Below are 19,495 nucleotides of genomic sequence, written 5' to 3' on the forward strand. Positions count from 1 at the left end.
GTACAAACAGAATCAGGAAAAAACTGAAAGCTTTGAAATGGGGGGGTTGGGTTTCTTTTTTTTTATTTAAATATGGATCACCTCTGCACATATTTAACACATCTTACACATATCTTCAATGTGTACATAAAGTCATCACTTTTTCCACAAAAGCAAAAAACGGACAGTACACAAAGGTAAAAGTAATGCAAAACTAACCTAAAGTAGGTGTAAGTACTTTTCCTCTAGGCTCCAAATGCACGACAACATATATATTAAGCATGAAGAAAGACGATAGAACAGTATGAATCAAATCAGCATGAAGAAGCAAACAGAAGAACATAAGACATATTCAACAGATATCAGTGTACAAAATTGATCAGCTAACTGAAAGGGTCACACAGTATATGTTTATGTAAAGCAAATACAGAGTAGAAATATGAAAGTAAGGCAGAACTGTTTCAGTTTATGCCCTATGAAGTCATATGATCCATGTGGGGAACAACCTTTGTACAAGACAACTACAAGAACCCTAAAAGTTTCTGGGAGTCTAAAGAATTGTTATTAGAAGACAAAAGAAAAAGAAAAATAATAAAAGAGTTAAATAATTATTTTAACAAAAGGAAATTCACATAATCAGAACATTTAAATCCTGTATGAAGAACTGTATTAGAATATAACATTTAAAAATCGAATGAGCCTTTCCTTTCTCATCATGCACTTTCTGCAGTATTAAAGCTATTTGAGGCTGAAGACTAAACACTTGCTCTTCCTGCATATTCAATTTTTTTTTTTTTACAAAAATAGCCAAAGAGGAAGTAACAGTCTAATTTCAAACTGTCAAAAAATAAGAGCACAATATAAGCCGATTCGTAAGCAACTGAGCCAGTAAAATCCAGTTTCCTAGCAATGTGTGTCAAAGTTGTAGGAAAAGTTCAGACTGCAACCTCTCCTTCAGCAGGCACCTTTCCATCTCCCTAGGCTGCCTAATGCCAGAAAACTTGTAGGTTTACTGGAATAAGCTTCTACCCCACTCACAAATGCAACTTGAATTGGTCAAGAGATTTAAAAGTTCCTAAGAGCAAGAGCAAAAGGCAGACATTCAGAGAAAACTGCACATAATCTATTTCCTCAGAAAAACAAGCTAAAAATATATATACACAAACTGCTGATAGCTTGAATTTGCACTGTTACAAGACTGCACTGGAGACATAAGCCTGACCACACAAATCACAGAGCATTGCCCTCATTCCGTCTGGATAGATGTATTTCTTAATATGGGCATAGTGATGAAGGGAAAACTGTTTAAGTAGCAACATTAAAAAAAAAATAGAGTAAAACAACATGCATTTTCCTCCTAAGAAGATATTAGCATTGTCTAAAGCCCCAGGGAGGAGGTATTTGGGCAGGGAGTGGGCTTTGCTCACCCATACCACCGTGCAAAGTCACTGTGGGCAGGCAGCCCTGCCTGAAAACTGCTGGCATTCAACAGAATGGTTTGGAAGGGGACCTTCAAAGATCATCTATTTTGACCCCCGTGCCATTGGAAGTGTTCAAGGTCAGGCTATATGGGGCTTTGAGCAACCTGATCTGAAAGATGTCCTTGCCCATGGCATGGGGGTTGGACTAAATGATCTTTGAAGGTCTCTTCCAACCCAAACCTTCTGTGACTCTATGATCCGTGATAATCTTGCTTTCTCACCACTTCTGCTTCCCTACCACAAACGGGCTGCACAGGTCTGACAGAGCTTGGGAATAAAAACTACCTGCAACAGCAGCAGGCTACTTAAGAGTCTGCACTGCTTGACAAAATTAAAGCTTTGTTATCGGCATACCTGAACCTGAAAAGGATGCTCAAGGGCAATGTACTCAGAAAAGACAGACACCAGAAATCATAATGACTGCTTCAGGAAAGCCAGTGTGAGTAGGACAGCATGTGATCACTCTTGACAATTCTGCTGCATCTGCCCCCAGCAGACATTGCTTACAGAGAAATTTAAGGGTAAAAAGGTTTTTTATATATATATATGAAATATATATTAGAATATATTATATATAAAATACATTTAATACATATATACACACATATATAACTATACATAAAGGAGATTAATATCTGCAAGATGAAGAAATCCACACATGGTCTCCTCTGTATGGATCCTCACTGGCAATAAAACATGAAGCAGACGGCATGGTAAACAACAATAGCAGAGATAATAAGCATAGGCATAAGCTGATCACATAACAGATTATGGCGGGCCAATAATAGATTGTTGCCTTAATGTATTTTCTTAAGTTCATCTTCATGTTCCTCACTAGCTTGACGTAAGAGTCCTCCACAAGGGCTGGATGTGTACAACAGTTGCAGGTATTATCCAATTCTTATGCTGCGTATGACCTATTTACTAGAGGCTGGAGCTGGGATGAAGGCAGGTCAGCTGGAACTTTCTCCAAGAACCACTGATAGCTTTCACAGACTGAGTTCTGTGTGGAGTTTTACGATAACAGGAAATAACCCCAATACTCCAGAAACAAAACAGACAGTAAAATTTCCAATTGGAAGAGTATAAAGATTCCAAAGCTTTGGAGCCTTGCTGTCCAAGCAAAGCAGTGACCAGTGCAAACCAAGCTGATCATTTGTATGTAGTAAAAAAAGTTATGCCAGAAACTGGTAAGTTAGAATCTGTCATTTTCAGGACAACCTGCAAGACTCACTTCACTCACAAGTATTTCAGATGATCCTTTGGCTATCATACAGTAGAAAAGCTTATATTAAATAAACTTTAGTCCATTTATTCAATCGTAAGTCATTTCTACTAAATGAAAAGGATGTAGTTGCAAACTGCCACAGTGATACCTGGAATATAACAGCAAAGTACTGTAATGCAACAGCCACCACTCACTTGCTACTCTTTGAATGAAAAGATGAAAACGATGCTGTAAGAGGGAAATAGCATTGTCTTGCCAAGACTGGAATCATCTGATGAGAATTTCTTCTTTACAATAAATAAGACTACCAGACACACTGGTTCACTTTCGCTTTTCATCATTTTCCTTCAGCCTCTAAGAAAGGACATCGATGGTGTTGCCGCCATAAATGGCACCATCAGCAAACAATCAAGCTCTTTGAAAACCCATTTCATACTAGCACTGCCAACTCCAGTATTCACTGCCTGCATACACAGAAGAGCTGTAAGCACTTCTGATCTGATTATGAAATAGAAAAATCATTACCATCACTTTGCAGCAGACAGCCAAAGGAACAAGTGTATTTTCAACAGTTCCTCCCAGCTATCAGAAGTGAAAAATACAAATTATCATTCTGATCTTTTTGTCTGATCTCCTTCAAAAGGTCATGGGAAGATTAATACTATGAGCTCATTTCTGCAAAGCAGAATAGAAAAGGATCCTGTCTGATAAAAATAACAGCTGATCTAAGTTAGACACAGCAGAACTGCTAAACCATTCAAACTGAGTGGTAGGTTGTTTTTTTATTGTTTTCCATTTCCTTTTTGTAACTCAAGATACAAATAGGAATACATTTAAAAGCAAATCTCCTTATCAAACCATAAACTAACTCAACTGTCCAACTATTAACACTACTCCACAGGAAACATGGTGGTAAATATAACAGGTTCCAATTCCCCTGCTACATCAGGCCCCTAGGAGGGAAAAGGTCTATATGCACGCATCAAGCTGTGGGATGATCAGTTGTTATTTTACCCTGAATCAGCACTGGGAAGGCAAACAACAGCTTTCTGCCAGCCTATGAGAGCATTCTTGTAAATACAGCAGATACACTGCAGCCATTCATACCCCCAGTGTGGTACTGCAGCCAAAACTCCTGGTTAAGACAGAAGCCTTGTCCTTGTCCATTGGCTTAACTGAAAGGAAAGTTGTAAAAAGTTATTAAAAAAAAAACACACAGAAAATGTGTCAAAGACTTGGAATGTAGTACTGAAAAAAGTTACAAGCAAAAGCAGTTAAGCAAATATATAGGTTGGGGTTTTATTATTACAGAAATTATTGTATTTAAATACTGAATATGCAAAGTCCAGGTTTTAAGTGAAGGTAACATACTACTGTGCTTCAAGGGCAAAAATATACAGTAACTGTTTGCAGATGGTAAGCATGTGATTTGATCTAGCAGTTCCCAGAATAGGAATAAGGGTGATTTAGAAAGGAGGGGAAATCAACCCTTTGTTTTATCTAAAGCAGGTCTCATTCAGAGTAGCTTTATTAGACTGAAACATCCGTCGTTGTGCTACTATTTCAATTGCAGATGGTTTCTCCCCCTCATAACATATAGATTGCGCAAGAGGATAATGAAACACAATGGCCAGGGAAAAGAGTGATAGAGGAATGAAACTTCATTGGGGCCAAGGGAAATCCTGTCTTTTTCAAAAAGCTCCTAAGCAAAAGCAAAGGTTTAACCACAACCATCACTCTTATCTCACTTGATCTTACTTCAGTTAGGTATTTAATAAACTTCAAGTCAGGTCACTTTGCCCTGGCATTACCAGGATGCAGCAATTTAAATTCTCCCACACTGAAAAGTCCAATGTAAGCATTGAGTAGCTGCCCCTCAGCACAGAACATATCCACAGCCTCTTCTCACGCCCCCCACTCCCCCCTTCAGTACATCTCAGGCCTATAAGAGGAGCACACATAGGCAAAGTCCAGTAACCAGGAGTTTACAGTACCAGTGTAATCTCTCCAGTAGTACTCTGCCCAAGAGCACTGACTTCAGCTGTGGCCGCTCCTGGGTCAGCACTGATAAGCTGATGTAAAATGAAGCAATCCATTTCACAATGCGAACAGTTGTTTGGCTACACAGGGAACAATATAAACAAACGGATCTATATATAAATCATCATTCATGCTTGTTGTAAAACACAGAATAATATGTTCCAGGATAAAAATTACAGTATTTCCAATAACACAGTGGAAACTCAAGCAGCTTCTATCTTATTCCACCAGCCTGCCCCACTGACACTCCCTATTCCAGCTCGATAGAAGCAACTAAAACAAGGTGATCCTAGGGCCTGATTTTTCAGGCACAAGATACCCTTGGTTTAAAACGGCACTGGAGATCCAGGGAGTAGGGGAACCACCTTATTTTCCTACATATACCTTTTTGCAACACATAAAAAAAGTAAACGGTAGCATCTCTTCAGCACAGTGAAGGAAGGAAAAATACAACCACCAAAAAAAAACCCAACAAAAAACCCCAAACCTAAACGAGTCCTACTGTTACTTTTCCCACCGGTGCAACCGAAGCAAACCAGTCTATCCTCAAACTGCACACTTCACTTGCATCTGACCACGGCGGCTGTAGATGTCAATCCACACCCCCTTTTCCCTTCACCCTCTCCAAGAGCGGCTATTGCACCCCAAGGCACTAGATCATTTGACGAGGCTTTAGCTCATTTATGGCAATCACAGCCCATAAAACACACGAGCCCAAGGAAGCGTTTTCACTGCGTGTCCGGCAACACCCGCTGCAGGCAAGCATCTCCGCCAGCACCCTTCCCGGCCAGGTACCGCTCCCAACACCGGCACACTCGCCCCGCATGAAGCGCAACCTCCCCGGCAAAGGGGCACAGCAGAGCGGGAACCGCGCTGTTTCTGCGCTCATAGCGCTCCTCGGGGGAGGCCCGCAGCCCGCCGATAGCATGTGTGCGGCAAGCGGCAGGCAGAGCCCTCTACCTAAGGGGACGCGGCTGCCCCGCCGCCGCGGCAAAGACACCGCCACCCCTCAGTGCTCAGAGGGGCGGACGGAGGAGCCCCCACCTCCCGGCCGCGCCCCTCCCGCCGCGCTCGGCTACCCCTCACAGCCCGCTCGCTGCCCGGGTCACCTTACCCTGCGGCTGCAGCCCCAGCCGAGGCGAGGCGGCCCGCGGAAGGTGCGCGCGACACCCCGCGCTATCCCGCTGCCCCCCGCATGGTGTCCCCCCCGCCGCGGGGCCGGAGTGCGCGCGAGGGGCGCCGCTCCCGGGCTTTTCTGCTGCGGGGGCGCAGGAGGTGTGGTGAGGGCGGGCGGGGGCGGGCGCGCCCGCAGCTGGGCGGGCGCCATTAACCGTCGCGCCGCCGCCGCCCCCTTTGAAGCAGCCGCCCCGCTCCAGCGCGTCGGGCACTGCGGCGCCCCCTGGCGGCAGCGGTGGGGAGAGCCTCCCGGCCCGGCGGGCGCGGGGATCCCGGGATTTCCCTCTTGGCAGCGCCGGGCTTGTTCCCTGTGTGCTCCGGGCAGCCATCTCCCTGGGGGGGCCGAGCCGTGCAGAGCCGCGCAGCGCCGCCGGTTTTCCCATGTTGTTTTGATTTATTCCAAGGACTCGCATCTCCGGTTGCCCTAGTGTGACGCCCACCCGGGCCCACCACATCTTTCAGCGGCAGGAGAGAAACAATGGGAGATTGATTTTACGAAGGAGGGCAGAAGGGTTTGCCTCGCTGTCAAGAAAAGGAAGGAGGTAAACGTAAGAAAACCGTGATGGGCATGGCTGTTTTGCAAGCAATGCTCAGCAAAACCAGCTGCTTTCCCGTTGTTGGTTGATGTATAGAGCAACCACGGGCTTTCTTCTGTAACACGCGGTAACAAAAAAGGAAGAGCCCCGAGATGGGGAGATGAGTAAGGAGCGGTCTGGTTGGTTGACGCCCTTGCCTGACCCATCGCAGGGGTGACAGCACACAGCAGCCTCCGGGGAGCACCACGGTCAGGGGATCGCAAAAGGCGTAGTGCATCTGGCTGCAGCTCTGCTCCTGCGTACCCTCGCTCCACTACAATAGCCAGGAATAAAGATGTCAAAAGCAAGGGGGAATGAAAAGCTAAGCCTCCCATCACACACAACCGATTACCGTGGAAAGCTCAATTTCAGGTTGCCTAGTACAAGAGTTGATACTGCAGCCTGGAGACTGATGAGCTTTAAAGTCTTTATGCCACTAAACTGACTACCCTTTCTCTCTTATTTACCATAGCAGATCATCTATTTTTGTCCTCAGATATTTATGGATAGCTGTGGCTTTTGTAACACCTGTCATCCAAACAGCACAAGGTGTTTTAACCATCTTCTCCCAGCACAGCCCAGTCCACTGAAACTTGTAACAAATGCTGCTCATCACAAGGAGAATCACCGCTATTGTTCTCCCTTTCAGCCTAGATGCCCTTGGCACCGTGCAAGCAGCCCCTTATGCTAACTACAGATTGCACCCAGAATTACAGCTCTCTTGTACATGCAGTCACACATTCTGCTAGTATGGTTCTGGGTTATATAAAAAAATTATAGTAATAATATGGACAAACTTAAGAAAATATATTTATTGAAATGTGCAAAGTGAAATACGACAGCATTTAAAAATTCCATCATTTGTGACATTGAAATGTATTTCATGATGAAAAAGAGGGCATCTTAAAATGCATCTTAAATGACAGTTTTACTCATTACCCAAGATATATTCATAATTGCAACTGAGGTCATTCTCCCAAACAGTCATTCATAACAAATTTTACAAATGAACAGCTGTATAATATTAGCAAAATACAGTAAAAGTTCCTTCGCACTTCAGCATCTTTAGCAAGCACTTGGCTGCAGTACCAGGAGATTACACACGAAAATGCAATTAAGCATATCTGTGTTTACAGGACTTAAATTCAAATCATAACCCTTAAGAGTCACAATGTACATGTACTCTCTAAGCCTGGGAGTAGCTGTACTAAATTCAGTATTAATTTTCTAGTCCTATGCTGAAAGTTAGGCCTCACTGCAGACTGAAAGCCTAAAGTCCATTTTTGGTCCAATGTGAACTGTGTTTATAGATTTAAAAAAAAAAAAAGAAAAAAAAAAAACCTAGGTTAACCAAGCTGTAGCCAAAAACATTTTTGAGATTTTACACAAAAAAATTAATTTTGTATATATAAAAAATACTGACAGCTATTCATTAACTACGGTGATTGTCTGTCAAAACTTGTTATGCAAGTTCTTAATTTCCAATGTACAAGACTGCCATTTTGTTTGGAAAAGAGTATCACACAGAGCAGCAACTTTATCTTAATTCTGTTTGGTAACAAGAGGCAATGTAAAATCCTTAAGATTTTAAGAAAAGAAGGACTTAGAACATTCTGATAAAAGCCATCTTCAATGTCTTTACATTATTTACAGGATTATCACATTTTCAGCTCCAGTTTGTTTACTTTACAGCTTCCCCCGTAGGCACAGAGGATCTCTTGCACCAAAAGAATAGCCCTTTATAGAGTAAAATGCAAAGCAAAGAATGGCAGGATTTCTGGTTCTGAATGGGAGTTTGTGTGCCTCGCATCTGTGTGCTGTGATACAGCTGGCATTTTCTGCAGAAGCAGCAAGCTGGTAGATTTACTGGTACATTGATGCACTAAATCTTTCCCCATGCTGGGACTGAGCCAGTAGCAAAGGAAAATGCTTCTTTTCTATAATGCAGTGTAGATGCTGAGAAAGAGGCTGGGTTTAACATTTGAGCAATGGGAATGCAGAGGAAATCAAACCCCAGCTACATAAATTTGTGCTGCCCATACTCGCTACTCAGGCAGACCTCCAACTGAGGTCAGTGAAAGAGCTGCCAAAAGACTGTGGGGTTAATGTGTGTGGGCCACATTTTAAATGTCACTTAGTATTAATGCAAGAAAAAAAATACTGAACTGTAAGTGCTTAGGAAGTGTTGTGATTGCAAAATGCAAAATACAAGGAGACAAAAGAGCACCAGAGAAAGTATATTTAGTTAGGATAGTAAAAATAGAAACTGAAGGAATTATAAATGGAAAAAAATTCACAGTGTATTCAGAGATGCACCTTCCTTTACTCAGAAGTAGCAGCTCCTACTTAGGCACCTTCCCCTACATTTAGGTGAATGCAAAACATTCCTCTCAAAAATAGCGGAAAAAAAATTAACTATCACTATCAGAAAAATGAAAGAAGATGTTTTTTCTCTACATGGTATATTAATGCATGCTGGCTCCCAGCTGGTGCAAACATTTAAATTTATGAGACAGTCCATGCATTGAGTGCAATAGACAGGACGAATGAGTAGTGCCAGCTCACTTCGGCTTTGTGCAGTGCTTATCCCCATACCCTTCATACAGAGCATGAGGAGGGGGGAACTAATTAAGTTTGGAAAACTGTAATTATAAAGCCAGAAAACCAAAAATTAATTGCCAGAAAACCAAAAACGAGGGCGGTTTCCTTAGGACTGCCAGCTGGCCCTCTTGTGATCTAGCGAGGAACTGCAATCCACCTTTACATATGAACGAAGTAGACTAACGTTCCCCGTTAATTCCACTTATCCATTCTCAAAGCTGTTTGTAATAAATTAGACATTAGGGTGTGTTTTGGTTTGTTTTATGGCATGCACACTTACGTATTATCTTAAAATTGTTTCCTGTGTGACATTATGTTAATGGTTTGCCCTTAAGTCCTTCATACAATGGACTAGAAAGTTGATTTCAGAGATCTGTTTATATGAAAGCTCTCAAGCTACTTGGTAATGTTCAACCAAACAATGGATAAGAACATAGTCTACGTTCTAAAATATTTAGCACATTCACATACAGAACTATACTGTGTATGCAGTATGTGCAATACACGTAGTGTAGTTAAAAGCATTAGATACATATATATACAGGCACATATACATACACCCATTTTCTTTACATAATGCACCTGCCCTAACTCAGTATATTGAGTTACCAGTCCAGTTTCATGTCTGCTTTACTCCACACATACTTTCCTCCTCTTTTAAGGAACATCTTCTCATCAAATCCACTGAATTTTATAGCTGCTTCTACACCAACATCTAGGATAGACTTGGAAGGCTCTTTCCGTCCATTTCTACAGTTCAGAAAACGCATCTGGAACATCAATAGATAAGATGTTAGAAAGTCAGTCTGTAAAAGCTTAATTTTTCTACAGAATTAAACAAGTTGCTCTTTAATGCCAGGAAAGCCTGCATAAGTGCATGAACAATTTCACTTAGTCCTTAGAAAGCTCAGCAGCTTGCAGTCAGATACATCAACACATCTCAGCAGGAATAAAGCCTTAGCATAATTGCTAAAGATTAAAAGTTTCCTCTTCAGTTATATGTAAACTAAGCAGGCTCCTTGAAACTTAACTTTCAGGATGAGTTCTGTATTTTTAAATTAAACAGCAAAGACATCCTACAAAGACAGATATCTACACTTTAAGGTTTGTGATGCAATGATTATATATAAACCCAATGGCAATTTCTCCTTAGGTCATAGTTACTATTAAGTTCTTAATATGTTTGATGGGAAGATATTACATCTGTTCCTTGTACTACACGGTAAGTTATTTTATAGAATGCACAGTAAATTGATTTGGTTATCACTGTTATATAGACATACATATTAGCATACAAATACCAAGTATCAAACAAAAACTTACATATTCATCCAGAATGAGGTACGAATCCCTCATCTGTAATAGACCAAAAGAAAAAAAATTAATGTACAAACCAAAATTCAATTCTCGTGAAACATCAAGGACAATACAAACTATTAATCATTTGAAACAGGTAATATCTTACCACTGTTTCAGTGAGCTTGGATCAAGTTTATAGAAATAAACTACAGGATTGCTATCATGATTTAATTCATGAATAAACCAGTAACTCTTGGAATATTACCTCTCAAGTGTCTAACTGAAATGTGGGTGCACAACTGGATAAAAGTGTTTTAAATAATACCCAACTTTTCTACTAACTTTTATACCAGCAGAATTTACACAGTTTTGCATACAGGAATGGTTATATAATATTCCAAACAAATAAAGTGACCATTTAAGCTGGGATGTTTAATTATTACACAGCAGACAAAGGTAATCTCCCAGATCACAAAATGCCTCAAATGCTAGATTGTACAGTCCCACTTGTATGTCTTACATAGTAGAGGCAACTCAGCCTCCTCACTTGAGCTCTCCATACATTAAGAAGTAAACTGTAAATGGAGAATCATAATCTTTGGGGAGGAAAAGGAACATCTCTCCCATCTCAATGGGAGATTTAAGAATTCTTTCGCTTGGGTCAATTTAGTAATTCCTCACTCAGTTCATAAACTTTCTTAACAGTGAGTTTTAGCTCTCCTCATATATAGGGTCATCTTACAAAATATCATGAGTTCCACCCTTAGGCATTGATGTCCTTCACTGCAGCTAATGTAAACTGGATGGCAGCTCATCAAATTAACTGCTGGGCTCTGTAATAGCAACAGAAATCTACTTCTGAACAAAGAGCCTGAAAGTGTAGTCCAAAGGTGTTCAGATAGACAATTTTAAAAGGTGATTTTATTGTGGGAGGGAGTACCAGTAAGATGTATCAGGCAAAAATACTAGTTCTTGTTCCTCAGTACCTAATATAATGCTGACTGGGATATCTTAGTTCCTGCAGGTCAGAGACACTTTCATAGCATAACATCATGGTGAATCTCTATTAGGAAACTATGCTTGGAATATAAAGTGCATTTACATTAACATTCAACTTTTTCAGGACCTTGTGCCCTGGTGTGGAAGAATTATTCAATTCCAAATGGCTTAAATACTGTTTAGAGTTCATCTCTGAGCTGCGGAAAACTCAGTTTCTCCAGTTTCAGTGTGTACATCTACCTCACTGAGAAAAGGCCCACACAACACTGTGAGAGGACTCCCACTAGTTTCTGCAGGACTGAGATCAACGAGGTTTTACTCCTCTATTAATAACTTTGTGCTCATTAAAAATCCTTAAAGAAAATTGAAAAACTCAGCTTCCACCATAACAAATCTACTTGCTGACAAAGTTGGACCGTGTCTCTTTGAAGCCAACGCTAATGGGGAAAGCGTTAACTGCCATGAAAGTGTCTCGTTCCTTTCCATCTTTCCAACTTTATTTGAAAATAAAGTTACAAAAGGACAGTTTCAATTTTACCTTCTGATTAGATTCAGGTACCAAACAGGAGACATCTTTGTGGCGATCCAGGAATTGTTCAAATTCTGCATCACTAATAACAAATCTCTCTGCTTCTCTCAGGGCATCCTCACCGCTGTTCTCCCCTTCAATGAGCAGGCACTGGAATACCTGAAAACAGAAGGCACATGGTTAAGATTTTATTTCCACTTGCCTTGAGGATAAGAGACTGTCATCTTGGCAAAAAACCTTCAGTTGTCTCAGTAGCAATGTCTTTAATTTTTCTGTCAGTGGAGCCACACTCTCAGAAACTGTGATAAGTGAATACTACATGAAGGGTACAGTGAAGATTTGTTTGTAAGCAAATTAACATTACATAGTCCCAAACGTAATTACACAGTCATGGCTCCTGATCAGGTTTCCACAGAAATCTTAACTGCTCTGGTCTTAATAAGGGCACAGATAATCAAAGCTCAAATAAACTTCTGATTGAACCTCAAATAGTATGGCTATATTATAAATGCCAGTAAGTACTATGTACAGTGCAGACTATCAGCTCAATCTTTATTCTTCAAGATTTTAACCTGATTGGTGACTGTAAGTTTAATGAGCTTCAGATGGTCATAGGAAAGATAGGGATGACTCCCCAGAAACAAAATGTAACAGTTTGTCTACTTAACAGCCTCCTTCTAAAAGTCAAGTCCTCAAACAGGAATTCAGAATAGACTTGGCGGGGGGGGGGGGGAAGGTGCCTTTGCCATAAACGTGCCCTGTAACCCCAGTAAGAAAGTAGGCCAGGAAGCTTGATAAAATATTATGATGCATGTCATATTTTCCTTACACCCTTTTAGTAGGAACAATATTTCACTTACAGATTTTTATTTTTTTTTTCTGGGAAATCATGTGTGTATACCAATTTTCATGAAGCAAATAATATGATATTACTCGACAAGTTCCCCCATATTTATAAGTCACAGTATATCTACCCATTTTCAAACTGATAATGTATTTCATACACTTCGAGTAGGAAATATAATCTCAGAATCACAGAATGGTTGAGGCTGAAAGGGACCACTGGAGATCATCTAGTCCAACCTCCCTGCTCAAGAAGGGTCACCTACAGCACATTACTCAGGATTGTGTCCAGATGGGTCTTAAAGATCTCCAGGGAAGGAGACTCCACAACATCTCTGGGCAATTTATTCCACTGCTCAGTCACCCTCACAGTTAATATGTTCTTCAATCAGGTGCAACTTCCTTTGTTTTAGTTTATGCCTGTTGGCTCCCAGGTGCACTTACCTTTGTTGAACTTCAGAAAGTTCTTTTTTGCCCATCTCTCCAGCCTGTCTAGATCCTTCTGAATAGAAGTGTGTACAGCACTCTGGGGTATCAGCCACTCATCCCAGTTATGGAGGAGTTGTAATATATGCACACTAACCACTAATACTCTAATACACTAATACAGAACATTAATGTCTAATGTACACTTATATATTGCTAAGGATGTTTTAACTCTAATGTATCATTGTACACTTTTCCTCATTTTCTCTGCACCATGACATATTTTCAAATGTTAAATACCTTCTATCTTATTTTTAGTATCATAAAACCCCCTAGATCTACATACACTGAAATAGTAATTTCCAGTACAACAAAAAATATTATTGACATACTAGGCTCCATTTAACTGCAGAAAGAAACAGAACTTGTCTCAACACTACATAACACAGAGAAGAAGTCCACTAACAGCAGCCCAGGCTGGAATTGGAGATCTGCATGAGGTCATTTGAGGTTCAGACAACTCCAAGACTTCATAATTATTTTTTTTCTGAACATGAAACCTATGATATACACTACTTTCTTACCTTCCAGCGCACGGGATTGAGTGCCTTGATCTGCTCATTCATATCTTCCTCAAAATTAAATCTGTTGATCACGGAATTTATTTTGAAAGCAACAGCATATTCTCGGCACCATTGTCTCAGCTTATGCAGATTTTCCACATGGTTCTTCCTTCCTTGACCACGGCCAATTAAAATGTTGACATTCTCATCAAAACTATCACATGAAATTGCCAGGATGTCTAAATATTCACCTGAAAATAAGTTTTAAAAATTGATTAATATTCAGTCCCTCAGTTAGAAGCTCTCAGGACTCTGCCCATTTTCACTTCCTTGCAATGTGTCACAGAGTGCCTGAAAATAGAATTCTGTGGAGTCACCACATGAACCACAAAATCCACAGCTGCAGCACCAAAACAGACATTTTGCGTGTGTATGTGTCCATGTCCTCAGCTATGAAGACAGTCTGAGCTATTACTTTATTATAGTATTATACCAAAGAGGCAATAGTACAAACTCCCTGTGTTGAAAATGTACATTCAACAATATTTCACCAGTATTTAAGTTTGATTTGCATTTACTATAAATTAACCTATAAATGAACTAAACCATCGCCCACTTGCATCAAAACCCATCTTTTGTTGAGGCTGCCCAAAGGAACTCTCAAACCCTGAGGAGCTCCCAAACCCCACCAGTGCTTCTCTGCACAGCAGTTTTTCCTTACCATACTTCTTGAACCACCATTCTCTAATCAGACTGCCGTTGCTGACAATGCTGACGCTTGGTAGCTTCAAGTCCTGCTTGCAAAACTGGACCAGTTTGCCTACAAATTCCCCTCTGTCCTGAAGAAACGGTTCTCCTCCCGAGAAGTTTATTTTCTCCATTCCTAGAAAAGGACCAAAGAAAGATGCTATGAACCTCAGCCTACCTGTTGCTCGTTCCTTCCGCTCGCTGTCTGTACGCAACCGCAGCGGTATGAAGAGGGGCACACCCAGGGATAACTTTTTACACGCCATTTGGGCCTGCCGCTCATCACCCCGCTGAACTCACCTGCTTCCTTGAGCATCGCCAGCCCCTTCTTGGCCTCCTCCAGGGGCAGCACGAAGGAGGTCTTGGCCGTGTGGAAGCAGAAGCCGCACTTGTAGTTGCATTGCCGGGTGAAGTGGTAATTGACGCTGATGGGCATCACGGACGCGTCGTCGTCGTCGTCCCGCTCCCGTCGGGGTCCCGTCGGGGGGACGGGGCTGAGGGCCGAGACCAGCCGCCAGCCTGGTAGGGGCAGGGAGAGGGGCCGAGATAGGGGAGCCAGGCTCCAGCACAACGCGCACAGCCGCCCGCGCAGCGCCGCCAGCACCGCCCGGGCTACCGCCAGCGGCAGGCGGTATAGCACACTCAGCTGCATCTCTCTGCTCGGCTTGACTCCGCTCCTCTCCGCGCTGCGCTTTACTTGGACCCGCCTGGGCTCGGCTCGGCTCGGCTCGACTCTGCTTGCTTTGGCTTGGGTCGGCTCTGTTAGGCTCGACCCGGATCGGCTCGCAAGCTGCAGCGAAGCGCCAGTCGCTCAGTGCTTAAAAAACGGTGGCCCCGTCCCCTCCCGCCCCATCCCGCCGTTCTGGGGCGTGGGGAAGCAACCGGTTTCGTTTTCCTTTCTCGGGGAAGGGAAACTTGGCCAGGAATCGATGTTTTCGTTCTCTCGCTGTGCTACACCCACATTATCCCCTCCCTTTTCTGCCCCAGCCCCTTATCTCTTCTACTGAGTGCCATCAGGAAACCCGGCTGGTGCGCAGGCTGGTGGATGGTCTGAGCACATCGAGCATCTAAGTACCCCCTTTAATGTGTGTGGACTGCGTGGCTTCAGTTCTTGGGGTCAAAACCGGTGTGACTCGTGAAGCAGGGGGAACGCTGAGCTTGTGTAACTGTGCTTCATCTTTCTCAGAGATAGCCAGAAGCTCTCCTAAGTTTAAGAAGGTTTGCATTGCAGAGCACTCCAGGTTAGGGAGCCTGAGGACTTCAGATTCATGAACAGAAAATACATGAAGGTTCTTTAATTCTTGGTCTCTGATACTGCCTAAAGCACCTCAAGCTGAAAATAGGTTTAGCCTTAAAAACAGGAAAAGTTTGCACCTCTGTGAGCTGACATGTTGGTGGGGCAGATGGCTGCCCCTCATGGTAACACCAGGAGAGACTGAGACTAAGCTGCCAGTTCCCAGCTTCCTCAATTCCTCAGTGGCAGGGCAGCCGTTGCTGGAGAAAGAGCACGCCCATCATAGCACCAGTTGCTATCAGCACTCCCAGTGGGTCTAGACACCCAGAAGTCCTCCACGGCTTTTCAGCCTCACACTGCCTTCAGCCACTCTGTCCTCTTTCTTGCATGGGCAGTTTAGTGTTTCTATTGCTGCCATACTCAAATCTCAACACCAACTGCATGTTGGCTATGGCAGGCTTAAACAGGAGCTTCACTCACTTCCATTGGCCTGCAGAACTGCTAATGTAGCAGGAGAGTCTTGTCCTCATGTTGATTTCTTTCTTTTTTTTCCCCTTGGAAAAGGGGTATCAGAACTGGCTTCATCCTGTTCACAAACTTTAATGGGAAACAAAATCTGCTTGTGAATAAAGACTGTTTCTTTTATTACTGCTGTCATTTGCTATTCTTAAATACCCATCACCTTTTCTTAACTTTCCTAGAGATGATCTACGGCTTAATAATGCCTGGGTCAGTGAATAATGAGGATTTGTTTTTTTCGCTTCAGCCATTTTATACTGTTATCTCTACCAGCTGTTTCTTACTGGAATGCATTCATGCCATAGGGCAGGATGGGAGGTTTTTTGCTGTGTCTAACCCCGGTAATGCCACCTTGCAAATGTATAATGATGCAACATGGTGGGAAACATCTCAGTTCCCCAGGCTTTGCAGAATTGTCTTAGAGCTTGTCAGCAGTGAGTAACCATGGGAGGAATTATCCATGTGCCCTTCAAGTTCCTTGAGGCTGAGACTAAAACCTGACTTTGAAGTTGCTTCTTGGTTGTTTCAGTGTTTCAATTAATTTGGCAAAGACTGCTATGCTCCATTTCCCCCTCTCTCCATACATCCCTTCTGCTGTATGTTAGTAACTCTATCCCATTTCGTATCTTCTTGACCCAAATTCAAATTCCTTTCTCACCTCATTTCTAACTTTTGTTCATATAAAATTGAGCCAATGCAGATGTAGGGATTACAGCCTTTCTCCATCCTATGAACTGGAAAACTTTTCCTAGGAATACTTCTGATGAGCATAAGAACTTAAAAGACAATCTCAACACTGCAAATATTGGATCTCAAGAAATACTGTGTTGTGACTGAGTATATATATGTGTGTATATATGTACATATATGTATGCCACCAAGTTCATGAGCACTGCGTATAGCTTTGTGTAGAGATCTTACTGCAGGTAACACATTTTCCTCTGGCTCACCCTGTCTCAGAAACTTTCCTGACATTCTGAAAGGCTGGGAATTGCAGAAGATACACTGAGGCTGCCAGTGACCTAGACCTAATGCAGCCTCAGCCCTGATCTCCTTGCACAGTGCCTCAGCTCCTAGGGAAAGCAAATTCAGGACATGAGCCAGTAATACAAATAAGGTTAACAGAGAGCCATTATCATATCACCTTTGATGAACACAGATGGTCCAAGAACAACCAGGGAAGTCATGCAATGGCAGATGTAGTTTTTAGCATTTGATTAATATATTATTTCTTGATCCACTCCCATCTGGAAATGATGACTTCCCCGTTAGCACCATAAATGGGATTCTGTCAAGGAGCTTGTACTTGCAGTGACTCACTCCTCCTTGGGATGCAATCCAGGGAAAATTACCAAAGACAAAGTTAAAACCCACATGTAAATTACGTTCTGAAACACACAATATAAATACACAGATTAGGCACATTTGAAAGAAGCCCACCATGGGCCTTTGTGGTATATATGTGATCTCCAGCTCAGGGAGCATAGAAAGAGATGAGTCCTAGAATCTGGGCCAAGATCATAGAATCATAGACTCATAGAATACCAGGTTGGAAGGGACTTCAGGGACCATCTGGTCTGACCTTTCTTGGCAAAAAAGATGTTGGGAGAAGGATCCTTCTGGGTTTGTTCCATACTCTTCTCCAAACATCTGGCACTGGCCACCAACAGTGGGCAGAAGAGGAGGGTGTCTTGGCCTAATATGATACTAACTTCTGTGTTCTTATAATTTTACCCCCAGACCTTTTTCCTTACTGGAAGGCTCTTTACTGGTGTTCTTGAAAGCTTGTTGTGCACGAAAACAGCTATGTTCTAGTTGTGTCTGGTTTTTGTACCTATGCATTTAATGGGCCTTCAAACATAAGTAATTCCTGCCTTTGTCTCAGCTATTTATCTACATTATAGGGCTATGCACTTAGATACATTTTTTAAAGTGACAGGTTGATTAATTTGGGGTTTTTTTTCCTCTTTTTCCACTTTGGATCGATCAAAAAGATTTTCAGTGGTCATATGGCTCTTCCCTGTAACTATGTCCAAGCACAGTGAACGTTCAGAGATGTCAAGAGGCTCCAGAACAGTGTTTTTCACATAATTTGCACATTTGCTCTTCAGCATCATTTCATACTATGGAGAAGATAAAATTATAAAAGCCCTTGTGAAGAAACTGAAAAATACTTCCCATTAGTTAATTTCAAGACATTCATACTCTCTACACTGATTTTAAATACAAAAACTTGTCTTGGACATAAAAGGCAGCTCTCTTCTCCTGTATTTTTGCCTGAACTGTTTGTGTATAATCTGATAGGAAAGACCTAAAATCTTGCAAGAAGATACTTTTAAGTAATTAGCCAGGAGGACAGACATCACATGTCTGTTATAAATGATCTCATAAGCATATTATAAATAAGAAGCACCACTGACTTGTCTCATGAATGCTTGCAAACAAGATTGTATCAAGGCAGTGGGAGGGGAAATAGAAAATGAAAGCCAGCTCTTTCCATTTAGACAGCAGGGAGGGGAAAGGCAAGAGTGGCATCAGGAAAACATTTGAAATGAAGAGCAAGGGACCAGACAGGTCAGTGAGGAACACGGACAGCTTTTAAATGCTTTTGCAAAGAAACTTGGCTGCAAGTCAATTGGACCTCAAAAAAGGAATAAACAGAAAAGCTGCAGATAAGCTTCAGTGTAGAGAAAGATAAGGAGATGCACATAGGAAAGAATAATCGAAACCTTGAGTATACAAGGGGCTGAGCTTGGCAGTGGCACTAGGATCTCAGGAAAGAGATATTGGAGTCACTGTTGCTACCCCTCTGAAATCAATGGCTCTGTGAGAGCAGAAAAAAAGAAGTCAACAAAAAGCTTAGTATCACCCAGAAAATGTAATGAGAACAAGGCAGGTGGCATTGTTTCGCTGCTCTGTGAAACTTCGGTATTTGTAGCCATACCTTAACTAGTGGTACAGTTCAGGTCTCCACATCTCATCAAGGACCTCACAGAGTTAGGGAAGTTTTTCTTCTATATAAATGTTTAAGGGATGAATCAACTGCCTTCAAGATATAGGCACTCTCATTTCTGACATGAAAAAGCTGAAGAGGAAATCTGAATGAGTTTTACAAAATCATGAAGGTGATAAATAGACCAAGTATTGAACTGTTAATCCCCAAAGTCAGTAACGTTACTAGAAGAGGCACTTGTTGAAGCAAGTAGAATATGAGTTTCAAGCTTATAAAAGAAAATTGGTGTTATGCAAGAGGTGC

The 19,495-nt window shown here is 42.0% G+C and overlaps 2 protein-coding genes across 3 annotated transcripts in view; both read right to left on the bottom strand.

Moving 5' to 3' along the window:
• The window catches only part of RNF144A (ring finger protein 144A), a 68,370-nt gene extending 62,374 nt beyond the window's left edge, over window positions 1–5,996 (bottom strand). Inside the window, exon 1 of one of the 2 annotated variants that reach the window (XM_057431771.1) lies at window positions 5,843–5,996. The gene's annotated coding sequence lies outside the window, so the exon portion shown is untranslated. The other variant, XM_057431772.1, reaches the window with a different exon arrangement.
• Window positions 5,997–9,519: 3,523 nt separating this feature from the next.
• On the bottom strand, window positions 9,520–15,141 carry RSAD2 (radical S-adenosyl methionine domain containing 2). The gene is made up of 6 exons (XM_057431769.1): window positions 14,787–15,141; window positions 14,461–14,622; window positions 13,761–13,990; window positions 11,917–12,066; window positions 10,404–10,436; window positions 9,520–9,850 (listed from the first exon to the last, which is right to left on the bottom strand). Exons 1-6 carry the CDS (start codon window positions 15,136–15,138, stop codon window positions 9,686–9,688), a joined length of 1,092 nt encoding a protein of 363 aa, XP_057287752.1. The 5' UTR covers window positions 15,139–15,141; the 3' UTR covers window positions 9,520–9,685.
• Between the last annotated feature and the right edge of the window lie 4,354 nt (window positions 15,142–19,495).

The sequence above is a fragment of the Pezoporus wallicus genome, unplaced genomic scaffold, assembly GCF_028554395.1.
Source record: "Pezoporus wallicus isolate ANWC-B61680 ecotype Strahan unplaced genomic scaffold, APGP_CSIRO_Pwel_v1 contig_161, whole genome shotgun sequence".
Classification (NCBI taxonomy): Eukaryota; Metazoa; Chordata; class Aves; order Psittaciformes; family Psittacidae; genus Pezoporus; species Pezoporus wallicus.